Genomic DNA, 15,539 nt, shown 5'->3' on the forward strand with positions numbered 1-15,539 from the left:
TCCGAAGATGAACAGAGGTCTTACGGGTGTCGAACGACATGAGGGTAAGTAATTAATTCAAATCCATTGTGGTGGTGTATAGAGCCAAAAAGATTAGAATTGTGTCGATGTTCCAATATTTATGGAACTGACTGTAGGTTATGTGTTTTTTTTTTTCTTTCAGAATTAAGTGGTAGGAAATGACTAAGGACATTCCATTAATTTTGTGAATTGGTATGTTTAGTCAGGGTGCAAAGAAATATAGAGCTGATTATCATCAGTGTAACATTAAAAAACTAACGCCATACATCTCCCAAGGGTGGAATGTACAAGGTGAAAAGCAATGATTTGAACCATGCCAGTGCAACATTACATAACGGCTGCTTCCGAAAACCTAGGCACTGACTCGCTTTTGTGCATGAAGGCACCTCACGAAACTGATTTCGGACATACTTTTTAGGCAGCGTTTAATGATCTACAGCAAAATAGAGAGAGCTTTGGTGAGAACTAAACAAATATTTAATTACTACATTAGTCATTTCTCGCTAGAAATGACATCAGAAGTGGAAAATGTTGGTAAAAAACGTCTCGGTTACGTATGTGTACGTCGAACGTGACCGACTGAAAGGGAACGTTTACACACAAACTGTACCAGCAAAACGCAACCATCTTTTTTTCCCCGCTCAACTGTCACAGAATGGAAAGCACAGGATTGTGCGATATCAAAGGCAGTGAAGGATACATATATGCTGCCTTCAAAAATCTATCAGATGAAGGTATCTCTGGAGACAGGAAGTGAAGCTAACATTAGATTCGGACGTGCCTTGATGCCTTCCTACCTTGAAATGTGTCCTCTGAAGGCAGCATTTTCCAGTTTTCGGATGCAGCCAATATTACATTAAAGGTGCAGTGTATACATTTTAGTGGCATCTAGCAGTGAGGTTGTGAATTACAATTGCCCACCGCTCACCCCTCCCTTTAGAAGCATGTAGAGAAGCTATGGTAGCCGTCACAGGACAAAAATGTACCTAGTCGTCGGAGAGAGCAGAGAGTATAGCACTCTGTAGAGAAGTTTGTCCGTTTAGGGCTACTGTAGAAACATAACGGCTCAAAATGGCGATTTCACTTTAAGGGGACCCGCGGTGTAGCCTATGTGTAGATAAAAACGGCTCATTCTAAGGTAATAAAAACATAACGGTTCATTATGAAAGGTCTTTATACACCACTGAAAATAGTTATGCATATTATATTGCATTTGTGTCAATAGGGCTTGGGCGTCGTGAAGTCATTACTTTGATGGCCTCCTTTACTGCTACAAGTTTATAGACGTACTCCCTCTCAGTCGTGTGTCTTAATTTGATTAATTTGGCGTTATTATTTCCACCATGGTAAACCGTTGCTGCATTGTGGGGTGTAACAACGCAACACATAATCGCCATGGGAAAAAGGTCGAAAACGGATTAACTTTCCACTGCTTTCCTGCTTGGAGGCGCAACCACGGAGACCAAGTATCCGAGGTAACAAAGAGTCGTCGGCTCGCTTGGATCACGGCTGTAAGACGACCAAACATAAGCTTCCACAGTATCCCGATGTCGATGAGAGTGTGAACCGTTCCCGATGTCGATCCAAACCGTTAATAGTTTCCGATTTTGTCCATTTACCGGTCCCTGGCTTCCCTATTTAACGTATCCCGGTAAATTCCACATCCTTTTCGGGATTTTAACATATTTTTTCTTTCTCCCAATAGACCCTTTTCACATTTCCGGGTTTCTCAGAGCGAAAGTCGTCATAGTTGGGTTAAATATTATAGCTGTGAATGAGAGAACACATTGAATATTTTTTTTGTGTGCCCATTTGCTCACATAGCAAAAGAAGAACGCCACAGTAGTGATTTCACAACTTTCAAAAAGAGGGAAAAAATAGAGTGAGATTGATAACGGCAGTGAAAAGAGAGAAATATGTTAATTTTTACCATCACTCCCATAGACGCTATTACTAAACAGCCTCACAGCAGCGGTAACTTTTTTTATTGTAATTTGATGCAAAAGGAATAAAATACAAAGTATTAGTGTTATAAATGTACATATATTTTTTTTAAAATGAAAATACAAAAAACGTTGCAGGATTTACGATATTGATGACCGTTAAAACGTGTCATCACAGTCTGTGAAAAGGGTCTATTCTGCTTCTTCTCGTTCGACTTGCTGTACATTCGCGAGGCCATCAACATGGCCGCCACGTCCCAGAATGCAACGCGGCACCCAAGCCCTTTCCTCATAAATAAATACTACACACTGCCGTTAATAATGTAACATTAAAGTTTGTATTCATTTGCCATTTAAAACGTACAATTATCTTCCTGCAATTGCGAATGGTTTTCATTCTTGCATTAATTTGAATTGTTAATTGTGCTCGTCTTAATGTTGACTTTTTTTTTTAATGCACGTTGATTGTCATGACAACAGTAAAGCGTTCTCATGCGGCATTTCATTATTTACACCGAGACAAAGCCTATTCTAAAACTAAACCCAACCCTTTAACACCTTTGCTGTCTTGCAAGAGGAAATGCAAATAATAATGTTTATGTATAGCGGAGCTTCGGCGGAATACCATGTGACAGGAGCGCTGCGTCCGCGGTGATTAAATCTCTGACGAAAGCAACGCCAGCAGCGGCTCTGGTGCAATAAAGTGCATGAAGCGCGAGCTGCAGTTCTGAAGGACAGCGCTGACCATTCGCGTCGCGTCGTTGACAGACAGTTTGCTTTGAACGCGAAACGACTTCACGTCGAAGAACACCGCGACATCCGCGGATGAAATGCACTCGCCTTCAGCGACCCATTTTCTCCTTCCATTAAACCTCAAGGTCTTTCGCTGTTAATGTAACATGAAGAACGGGCACTGATGTGACACACTGGATCTGTGCTTTCACCTTTATCAGAGCAGCCGATATTGTCGCATGATGATGAGCTATTTTGATGCTATTTGAATATATTTATCAGTAAGTCTGGTTTCCAGCGGTGCACATCAGATCTCCTGTCAACATACCATCAGTTCTGCCTTGGTCGAGGAAATTGGGTAAGAAACAGACTAATGCCAACACTGTAATATGCATGATTGCTACAATATGATATGATGAATAACTTGTATATAATATAACGCAATAAGCTATAACATATGTTATTACCATAACAACACCTATACATTTAGAATATAGGCTACCCTGTTTCTTTCACATTACTTCAGTTGTGTTTAAGTTATACTGTAGGCTATTGTTTACATGTTGTTTTTGCCTGGGTTATATTTTGTGTTGACTATAATTTAACTATTTTTTTAATAAATGCATAGGTGTGTGTGTCTGTGTGTGTGTGTGTGTGTGTGTGTGTGTGTGTGTGTGTGTGTGTGTGTGTGTGTGTGTGTGTGTGTGTGTGTGTGTGTGTGTGTGTGTGTGTGTGTGTGTGTGTGTGTGTGTGTGTGCGCGCATTATTCAGAGGTTGAAAGAACACCACAAACAGGCTTGCAATGTAATTAGCGCTATCAGATACTGAATGGTTCAAAAGCTTCTTGTACATCCTCTGATGAAACACACACACACACACACACACACACACACACACACACACACACACACACACACACACACACACACACACACACACACACACACACACACACACACACACACACACACACACACACACAAGTAGGTCATAATGCACATTATTGTAAGGTGACCTTCAGCATTTTCTTCATATCTAACCTTTTGTGTAAAACCATGGCTCAAAAGTATAAGAACATTTGTACCGTACATGATATATTAGGCTAAATGAAATCACGGATATAACAACAGTGCACCATGTGTAGTTAGCTAAATAATTTGGAAGGATTTTGATTAGATTTCACAATGAATCACTCAATTGCAATGAAGTATTGACTCTTATCCACCCCCATGAACGTCTAATTTTTCAAGCATTTCTAATTATGCAGTTCTCCACACTCAGCAAACATGCATGCCTATCTATCTATCTATCTATCTATCTATCTATCTATCTATCTATCTATCTATCTATCTATCTATCTATCTATCTATCTATCATCTATCTATCTATCTATCTATCTATCTATCTATCTATCTATCGTTCTATCGTTCTATCGTCTGTCTCTGTCTACATACTCACACATATTCAAATGCACACACAATGATTCACTGCAAGAATTTCATGTGGGTGTATGTGTGTATACATAATCAAATACATACACAGTGACTCATTGCATTTGGGGTCATGCTTGGTGGACTCTATATTTTTGTCTATTTTGCTTTTCTGCTGGTCACATGCGTTGCAATATTCCACACGGATAGGCAAATACGTCCAGTCGTGTGTCTAACAATCTTGTCAATACAGGGAAAGCCGGTCAGGCAGGAAAACACTGAGCACAGCGAGGTGAAGACCATGACTACTGTGCAAATACAAAGACACATAACTATCTTGAAATATTTAAAATTCGGCTGTTAGATATTTGAATCAATATTTTTGCATTTATTTCTGGCTTAAACTGAAAACAATTTAGTGTAGAAACATAAATAGTGTTTTCTTCTACAACGTACTCCAATAATCTTTGTGTGTTCTTTTTTACCCTGGCTGTGTATTACATTTCAACTCCTTTATTATGGTTTTAAATGCTGCTGTCACTGCGGTGGTACACTTTTAAAAGTTACATATTTGTACCTTATTTACCCCTAAAAAGTGTATATGATACCTTAAAGAAGAATATTAGTGTAAAATAAATGCACATTTCAGAATAAATGCTGTATTCAGTCTTGGATAAAAGTGTTGATATCATTGAGAGTGATAATGGTGGGTTTTAGTGATTTTTTGTAAACCCTGTAAAGCTTGACACATGAAATAATAGTCAGAAAAATCTTTTTATTTTATTTTAAATGGAACAGAATTGAACCTGTAGACAAAATAATAACAAAAGGTTTGCATATGTGTTTTAGGTTTTGTCTAATATATTAGGTTTTTATGGCTCATATTTAGTGAGAATATGAAGCTCGTACTCGAGGACGAAAAAAACCCCCTCTGTTTTATGCAAACTGAGTAAAAATATGCAATTTGTCCAAAAAGTAAGATGAAATTCTGAAGCTTTTAATGTAAATCCGTGAGCTCTTTATAACAGTATAGTAGCCTACATACATAAAATACATATACATTGTTTGTTGGGGGCATATAATGATATGCAATACAATGATGATTGAAAGATGAACAATTAAACATTCGATTAAAAGACTAAGTGAGTGAAAACTAACGTCATGTTTCCTAATGATATCTCCCATGGGTAGCATCAGCATGTACAAGAAAAGCAACGGTCTTAGTACTGAGCCTTGAGGTACTCCACACTGAATTTGTGATCAATATGACACATTTAAAGACCTAAAAGTGGTGTTTTTCACTTCTAGTACACAGCAGTCACATTCCTTATTAAAGGTATCCAAAAACTATCAAATTGATTCATCATTATTATTATTATTATTATTACAGTTTTTCTCAGTCGCTTTGGTACATTTCTCAGATCAGAATTGAAATTCTCAAAACTACCTGTTCAATCTTCACATCATTGTGTCATTTGTGCACATCAAAAAAGCAGTTTCTCATTTCTTTGAACAAGTTGCAAATGCTTTGGTACATCCATGCAAATGATTATGTACAATTCTCTGCTGTTTCCTACATTATCAGTTGCTTACGTCATGTTGATCAAAAGGTATTATAATGGGTCTCTGTTGAATAGTCTCACCCCCCACAACATTTAGCCATTAGTTCATAGCATAAGTCTTTACATGCAAAATGGTTGAACAAGTTGTCATAATATGTCAAGCATATTTCTATACATTTCCATTAGACGTTCACATGTCTACTTTTCTTTTTTTTCTTTGTGCTATGCAGTGCTGTCTTTTCCTTTCTGTATCGCAATGACATGGTCTGTCAACAAATTACAGTACAAACAGTAAAAGCGTAAATGTGAATCTTGTCCAGTCTTTTGCAATCAAACTCCCACATACACTAAGGTGTAACCAACAATTTACAATAATTGTCATCAAAACTTTAGCCATATTTACATCAGAACATCCCTCCAGTGTACACGGTTATATTGACAACATGACTAAGCAATTTGACCGTCTTATCCGTACACAATGACACAAGGACTTGTCATTCTGATGGCACTGACATGTTCATTGACACAGATATTTACTTTTGAGAGATGAACTAAGGATTTTGAGCAAGAGACTGGCTTTTGCAGGTAATCCATGGTGTTTTGCTATTTGTACGAATTGTTTTGAGAAATGCACTTACTATTTTGCAAATGTCGAGGATGATTCGAGAAATGTACCAAAGCGACTGAGAAAAACCGTAATAATAATAATATTGTTATTTTTATTGCTGTTATTGTTATTATTACTACTAATACTGCTGCTGCAACTACCATTGCTACTATTATTATTACTATTATTATAACTACTTTTACTACAATTATTATTATTTGGATTGTTTTAAATTGTTTCGAAATTGATTTCTCAGTCAGTGACTCCGTATTCATAAAAAATAATTCAATAAATAAATATTGAAGTCACTAATAACAAATCACACTAGATTAACCTACTGCCTAAACTTATACAGTACCTGTATAAAATATAATATCTATACATTGTGCTGTTTTTCTTTCTTTATATATATATATATATATATATATATATATATATATATATATATATATATATATATATATTGTTTTTATTTATTTATTTATTTATTTTCTCCCCCAAACTGTGTATATGTTTGTGCCTTGTCTCTCACTTTGTATAAGCAGCTGTGTGGTGTTAATAATAATAATAAAAAAAAAAAAAAAATAGGCTAATTTTCCAACTCCTCTTGAGTTAAATAGTTGCGTTTTACCGTTTTTGAATCCATTCAGCCGATCCCCGGGTCTGGCGGTAGCACTTTTAGCATAGCTTAGCATAGATCATTGAATCTGATTAGACCGTTAGCATCTCGCTCAAAAATGACCAGAGAGTTTTGATATTTTTCCTATTTAAAACGTGACTCTTCTGTAGTTACATCATGTACTAAGACCGACGGAAAATAAAAAGTTGTGATTTTCTAGGCGACATGGCTAGACTGGGTAAACCCAGCCTGATCTGCCGGCGATTTGATTTCGCCCTGCAACTCAGTCTGGAAACCTGTACATTCATTTCTACTGCTTCTGTTACACTTTTGCGGGAACCAATCACAGACTGGCGCGCTATTGGCGGGTTTAACACGATGACGGATTGAGAAGCTATGGGTCGTTGCCCGTTGATCACGCCTCTTGTGGTCTGATTGGTTGAAGGACTCTCCAATTGCTTACAGAGTCATTTAATTTATGCTCATTGATCACGCCTCTTGTGCAGTATAAAATACAGAGCAGACTCACCAGACCAATGTTCAATCTTAAATTGAGCTTGGTGTGGTGATAGCCAGACAAGCGAGGAACTATACTCTTATTCCTCTGCACTCATGGTACAGCAGCAAAGTTTCTTGATTATTACGCAGGAATGAGATGAATTCCTAGCCATATCGGCCTATAGAAAATCGGCCTAGAAAATTCGAAAATCGTAGTAAAACTTCATTTTCCAGAGATCGGCTGAATGGATTCGAAAATGGTAAAACTCAACTGTTTAACTCTAGGGGAGTTGTAAAATGAGCCTATTCTCAAAAAAAGTTGAGTGTTGCTTTAATAACTACAGTGTATGGATATATTGTAGTAAACAGCAATTCATCATTTTTGGTGTTTGCAACAAAGCAAGGAGCGTTTTTGAAATAAATTCCCCAAGTAAAGCAGTGTTGTCTTGTGAGCAGGGAACGTTCACAGCTGTGTCTGTTGTCTAGTCTAGTTTTGTCCAGCCCGTCAGCTGTCATTTTAGAGAGCTCACACTAGAATAGAATCCCTCCAAGCTAGAGATGAGACCCGTCACCTTGGAAGAGCTTTGGTAGTTTGCTTAACCCTTAAGATATTGGCTGCGTCCGAAAACCTAGACAGCTGGCTCGTTGCCTCGCTGCCTTATCAGACAAAGGCACCTCAGGAAACTGATTTCGGACAGATTTCTTTGGCAGTGTAACCGTTTAATGATCTACAGCAAAATAGAGAGCGCTTTGGTGAGAACTAAACACATATTTAATTACTACATTAGTAATTTTTCGCTAGAAATGACATCAGAAGTAGAAAATGTTGGTTAAAAAAACGTACATTTACACACAAACTGACCAGCAAACGCAACTTTCGGACGACATCTTTTTCCCCCAGAAATAAAGGTACTAAAGCTGTCACTGGGGCGGTACCTTTTCAAAAGGTACACTTTTGTACCTAAATGGTGTATATTGGTACCTTAAATGTACATATTAGTACCTAAAGTGTACATATTAGTACCTAAAAGGAACAAAAGTGTACCTTTTGAAAAGGTACTGCCCCAGTAACAGCTTTTGTACCTTTATTTCTGAAAGTGCAGCTCAACTCTCACAGAATGGAAAGCACAGGATTGTGGGATATCAAAGGCAGCGAAGGATACATATAAGCTGCCTTCAAAAATCTATCAGATGTAGGTATCTCAGGAGATAGGAGCATTTTCCAGGTTTCGGACGCAGCCACAATGTCAACAAATGAAACATTAACTGTTTTCAGTGTAATCATATACAGAATATTGCTCTCTAATAAGTAACACAGTAATGCTGAAAACAGTAGCTTTCTAAAATTGTGCTTACTTGTGAATTGTACTTGCGTTTTGAGAAAAATTCTACTTTTATTGCACAGGGATGCATTTCATTGATCAAAAGTGACAGTAATGTTGCGAAATAATGATTTCTGAAGGATCATGTGACTGAAGACTGGAGTAATGATGCTGAAAATTCAGCTTTGATCACTGGAATAAATTACATTTTACAAAATGGTAGATTTTCTGTTAAAGATGCTTTCAAAAATGTCTTGCGATGTAAGATTATGCAACCCAGTGTTATTACAACACTAAAGTACTCATGTGGTTTTGGTGAGTTCCTGTTTTAACTAAAAACATTAACCAAGAGAATTACAGAAATGTAGCACATTAAAACACGTAGGCAATGCACGTCGCTATGCTAGGTATCCAGTAACTGTTATTGAACTTTCCTGACCAGCGAAAGGGATCATTTGCCTAACCGTTGACCTTTGACCTTTAATGGCTTAGTCATGCCAGGATGGCGTGTAACTCATTTGCACATTTGTGCTGCCCAGCCAGTCCTTTGTGAAAAAGAAGTTCCCTTAATTATGCGTAATGTGCACTTCTATCAAATCTTTAAAGTACTGTATTTTCATAAAAACATGTATTTGCAGACAATATAATATTAATTAAATAAAAGGCCACTTAAGTGTACTTAAAGATAGTACACTTTCATGATTTTATTTTGTTAACACACTTTAGTACACTTTTAAAAGGTGCACTTAATAATAATATAATAGTTTTACTTTAAAGTATATTTTAAATCATTACATTTTAATAATCTTTTGTCATGCTTTAATATTCATAAGTGCATTTATTTTGATCTGTCGACTAACAGACTAAAGCACATGCAAAGTACTTGATTATAATTTGAACTGTAGTGTGTTATACGATATAACATTTTAAGTTCATATATTTTAAATGTACAGTACTTCAATTATAAATATATTTAAATACATGGCAACTTTCAACAGATATGACATTAAAGTACATTTTAATTTATCATAAATGCTTGTCATTTGAACATTTGACATTTACTGTGAAGATTAAGTACGTCAAAAACACTTAAGTTCAGTGTTATACATATTCTTTTAATTGCAATTGACGTGCAGTTAAGTGTCTGAAAACATTACATTCAGTTTGCACTTAAGTATATTATTTTAAAGCATAGTGTTTCCATGTAAAGTAATCTTTTTAAATGCATGTACTCTGTTTTCACAAGGGGTTGCTGTTTACTTTATAACACAAGTGCTGTTACTTTACACATTTTGCATTTGGAAATGAATGGGAATAGTGTAATATGGCCAAACTGAAAACAAATGCATTCATATAATATGAGCAGCCTTTATTTTGACATGCCACATTTGATGTTAATGCTTTCAGGCCTGGTTTCACAAACAAGGCTTAGATTAAGCCAGGATTATGATTTAGTTCAATCAGGACATTTAAGTAGCTTTTATAAACGTGACTTTATAAAACTAAGGATGTACAATATTGGCCACTATATATCGGTATCGGCCGATATATGTTAATTTTTAATGGTTCATTACCGGCCCGATAAGGCTCAATAATTTGACCGATAAATAATGGATTATTTCCTTCAGTTGAGACACTTCAGATGCACACTGTTTGCCATGATGGTTTTGAATTGCTTGAAATATGATTGAAATCACATCAAAAAAGTTAAATATGGTTCAGTGTAGGGCTGCGCAATATATCGAAATTATCGAAATTTCGCAAATGTACATATCGCAATATGCATATCGCAAGGACACGCAATATCTGAATGATTTTAATACGCTACTTCAACATTGTGAAAAGTGTACGTTTTAGGTCGACGCATAGCAGAGAATAGACTGAGCACACGACTGTTACTTATGTGACTTGCTTGACGTTAAAAAGAGTTATTAAACACAATAACTTGCGAAAAACAACTCCTTGCAGTCTCGCGCTGTCTGACACACACACAGAAACGTGCGCACAAGCCGTTCTTTTTTCCGTGTCTTGTTACACACTTGAACTGTCAAAATGGCTGTCTTGATGAGTATTCATGTAAACACAGTCGGTTATGCTTTAAGTGAAAGATATCAGTTGGGGAAAGAAATAGATTTTACACACTTAAAGCAATATCGTATCGCATATCGAATATCGCATTATTTAACAAGGATATCGCATTTCCCATATTTCGTCAATATCACACAGCCCTAGTTCAGTGCAACAAGTGCAGCACAAGTCTGTCATATAGGCTACATAAAATTATAATAAAAACATTATAATTGTGTGTTTGAGACATGGCTTTTAATGGTGAGACTTTTGTTTTTGTAATCAGGCTTTCAAAAATTATATAAAAATTTTGATTTCGATTTATTGGCCAATATATCAGTTATCGGCTTTCAAATGTAAAGAATTATCGGCTATTGATGTCGACCAAAATTTTTACATTGGTGCATAACTGGTGTGCATCTTGAGACAAAACAATGGCATTGACATATTTTAAGATATGGCAGTGCAAGTTGCTTTCAGTTAAAACATGCATTTTAGTCTGGGACTAGGCAAAATGTAGTTAAAAAGTAAAGGTAGTTGAAATGCAGATGCTGATTGATTCACCGTTTTGCTTCTCTTTGCTAGATAAGGATGGAACCCGAGCAGCAAATTCAAAGCCAGTGTAAAAATAATGACCTGCCATCATCTGCGCAAGCAAAAGGACCAGCAGAAACGTCCTCCACATCATCTCCTGCCTTTTCTACACCACCTGCGGCTCCAGCCAGGCCGAGACGGCCTCAGAGGACCCCGCGAGTGGAAGGATCTATTGACGTATCAGATCCCAAACCTCCAGAATCTCCTAAACCGCATCAGATGACCAGCCATGCTGAACCGGCTGACCCCAACAACTCCGGTAACCCGACAGAAGCTCAATCTCAACTCAGTGTTGCTCATGTTGCTCCAAGTGTGGCTGGACAGAAGATTTCAGGGCATACTGCAGTGGCTCGGAGCCACATCTCGATGAGGGCCGCCTCGCTTCCCCAGACGCCATCATACAAACCGCCAGCTACAGATCATATGTTTCACCAGCAGAGGGCCCTTTCTGTCGCGGGGACCGCCGACACGCAGTCGCAGGTGGTGGAGGATTTCAGGTACCATTTCATCAATTTAGCTCACCCTGAAAGTGTTTTTTGTGATGTAGTAAATTTTTTTTTACCAAAACCGAAAATTAATTGTATTTAATAATCAAATAATGTAATAATCAACACTCAAATAAAAGTTGTATATAAACAATTAAAGGCACAATATGTAATTTTTCGCTGCTAGAGGTCGCTTATTCAAAACAAAGGCGTAATTTGATGATGCCTTGATTTCGCGGAGCTTTTATTCTGCCGCAGTCGCCGCTTCCGCTTCTTCCGCTCATGTGTATGTGTGGTAACGTTGTTTTATTCATAGAGTGTAAAAAAATATGGAAAAAAAAATAACTGCTAGATTATGATGCATAAATGTCTTTGAAAAAGAAACATCTTTATAAAATGACCGTCTCAAATAACCAAATCAGTATCGAGCATTGCCTTTGAGCTGAAACTGTGAAATAACACCACCCTGCAGAGCTTGCTAGCTGGTTAATAAACTCAACCAAACGCACCCTATATCAATATTAATATGAAGATTATTATGAACCTATTACAACATTAATCAACACAAAAGGACGTGAATGCGCACGTGAACTTCAGCGTGCTAGATTTTACAGGCGAAGGGTTTGAAATGGAACATTTTGAATGTGCTCTTCCCTAACAACGCTGATACACGGACAACGAAAGCACACAGAAACAACATTTTATTAAAATCGTGTTCTCATTATAATGCTATGACAGATTGACTCTGCACATCAAGCACTTAATTGTATTATTCATGATCGAAGCGTTTACAGACATCACTGCGCTTTTTCAAACTCATAACGAAAAACATCTTTAAATAAACTAGGTCTACTATTAAAAAATACGAGAACAGTATAGCAGTGCTGCATTACTAATGTCAATGATTCTGAGAAAGAAATAGCCTATCTGAAAAGAATTTCTGTCTCTAAACCATGTCGAGCTCGAGAATTAATGCATTTGAGCTGAAACTGAAGAGAATGAACAGCTGGTATAACGGCAGCGCTTTGCTAGCTTATTAAGCTCAACCAAACGCGTTTTATATGAGATTAATCAGATATAGAAAACATAAAAGTAATCTTACAACGTGCATCTGCAGAAAAGGACGCGAATGCGCACATGAACTTCACGCGCTAGTCTGAGTGTTCTCGCTAGTTTCTCTGTGGATCAGCTGATACACGGGGAACTTAGCACAGATCATTTACAGCATTTTCCACGGTGTTCTCATTATAATGCTATGTAGGCTATGACAGATTGGCGCTGCACATCTTGCACTAACCATTCAATGATCAGTGATTCCAGACATCACTGCAGTGCACGCCTCAGTTTCACTTTATTTCGCCGCGGTCTGGAGGCGTGCTGTAAAACGCTAACCAATCAGACCTCCGGTACCGCGCAAAACGACGCAATAACCAATAAAAAAGAGACAAATATTTTTTTTTTTTCAGGGCGATCATCGTTCTCATGATCGATGATCGCTGTCACGTTCGAGTACTCGATTACTCGACCACTGTTGCCCATCCCTATCCCGGATAATAGAAAATGGGCAAAAAGGCGGGACGTGGGCGGAGCTGAAGTCATTCAAAGTGGCCACGCCCTTAATTATGCAGAACTTCAATGCTTTATATAATGTTAACGAATGAGTTAAAAAAAAAATCACCCCCCTCACAGTTGTCATGAAGGGCAAAATTAGCCATATAGACCAAAACCACGATTTGTTCGAGGCTGTAAACATGTTTTTATCTGCTGTAAAGTTGGGCATTTTACATGAGCTCAATGAGATTCTGCTCCTTCTGGAGCCTGTCCCTAGTGGCCAGTCGATGAATTGCAATTTATGTCATTTCCGTATTGGCTTCAAGAGAAACTGCGGGAGGTTGCCGCTTGGTTTTATGATATTAGATACATTTCAGTGTGTTGAAAGTTATGTTATAATGCTACTCTGTGCGTTCGCTCCGCGGCTACTATTGGCACTTTTCCACTGCATGGTACGGCTCACTTAAACAGTACCATCTCGGTTGGGGTTCCAAGCGTGCCATACCGATACTAAAATGTGACGTGTAAACTAGTGTTGTCACGATACTGAAATTTCTAACTTCGATACGATACCTAAAAAAGTATCGATATTCAGTACCATTTTCGATACCACGGGGAAAAACGCTGCTTATACTATCAAATAGATATTTTTAATATCATTTATTTTTTTGTCCATCTATTGAAATATATAAATGTTGATCAATTACCATTACAATTATCTCACAAATATTTGCTAAGTAATTGTGTTGCAATAGCTTACATACAGCACAAGAAAGCTTGATTCAAATTGAATTTAAAAAGATGAGTAAACAGTAATAAAATAAGAACAAATAAACAAATTACAAAAAATTGCACAAATTAATACAATAGAATAAAGATACAAATGAAATAGACTGCTTTATTTTTTCAGGTAGGTCTAACAGTATTCAGGTAAGAAACTGAATAAAAAAAACCAAAGTAATCAAATTTTAAATAACTTTGGATAATCTTCACTGTAAAAAATTAAATATAGATTAATCCATTAAAGTTACACAAGTTAATCAGTCAAGAGCACTAAGTGATCGTTTGTCTTTTTGTAATAATAAATAACTACTGTCCCTTTCCGTGTCTTGTTACACACTCGAACTGTCAAATACACACACAGTTATGTCAAAATGGCTGTGTTGATGAGTATTCATGTAAACACAGTCGGTTATGCTTTAAGTGAAAGATATCAGTGGGGGAAAGAAATAAATTTTACACAGTTAAAGCAATATCGTATCGCATATCGAATATCGCATTATTTAACAAGGATATCGCATTTCCCATTTTTCGTCAATATCGCACAGCCCTAGTTCAGTGCAACAAGTGCAGCACAAGTCTGTCATATAGGCTACATAAAATTATAATTTACGACGCACGCATGGATCCCAAACACTGTACCTGTTACACATTCTTCCTGAGCTGGTTGCGACTGTGTTTACATTAATACTCACCAAGATGGACATTGAGACTTTGAGATTTTTTTAGTGTATTTGACTAAGTAGAATTAATGTTAAGTTCAATCCCGCGTGAAATTGTGACCGGTCACACCAACACTTAACCGTACGCAGTCATGAGGAAAATCCAGCAGAACATGCGTTCGCCTTGTTCAGAGGGTCTGACTGAACCGGACTGAATGAGAGGAGGCGGGTGCGTGTCAACTCGCTGTCGGTCGGAGAGGAGAGCGCGGCTGGTATCGATACTGTAGAAAAGGAGTATCGTATCGTTTCAGATATTTCAGTATCGATACATATCGAAATATCGATATTTTTGACAACACTGTGTAAACACTACAGATCACTGATTGGTCAGAGAGAATCAACACTACTAGCGTCATTGGATTTTCTTGGAAAGGCAAGATTAGCTTACCCTCGTGCGCCGTCGAGCAAGCCTGTCATCTTCTGCGCTTTATTGCAGGAGTTCCCATACTCTTTTGGTTTATTTTGCAGTATTTTGTTCTGCTGCCATCACCCTCCTTTGAAACAAACTTTTTCGTTGTGCGGTGAAAAACATCCACATGCCGTGAATCAAGAAAACCATTCCTTCGATAGGCTCCATTGCTCCTGTTTTGCACGTTTGTTTTACGA

The 15,539-nt window shown here is 37.3% G+C and overlaps 1 protein-coding gene across 1 annotated transcript in view; it reads left to right on the forward strand.

Moving 5' to 3' along the window:
* Positions 1-2,930: 2,930 nt before the first annotated feature.
* The window catches only part of inpp5jb (inositol polyphosphate-5-phosphatase Jb), a 46,249-nt gene continuing 33,640 nt past the window's right edge, over positions 2,931-15,539 (forward strand). The window contains exons 1-2 of the mRNA XM_079815456.1: positions 2,931-3,054; positions 11,387-11,892. Of these exons, the coding sequence (XP_079671582.1) occupies positions 11,393-11,892 (500 nt within the window). The 5' untranslated portion in view covers positions 2,931-3,054; positions 11,387-11,392. The remainder of the gene's footprint in view (positions 3,055-11,386; positions 11,893-15,539) is intronic.

Source organism: Gobio gobio, assembly GCF_949357685.1.
Source record: "Gobio gobio genome assembly, chromosome: 4".
Taxonomy (NCBI): domain Eukaryota; kingdom Metazoa; phylum Chordata; class Actinopteri; order Cypriniformes; family Gobionidae; genus Gobio; species Gobio gobio.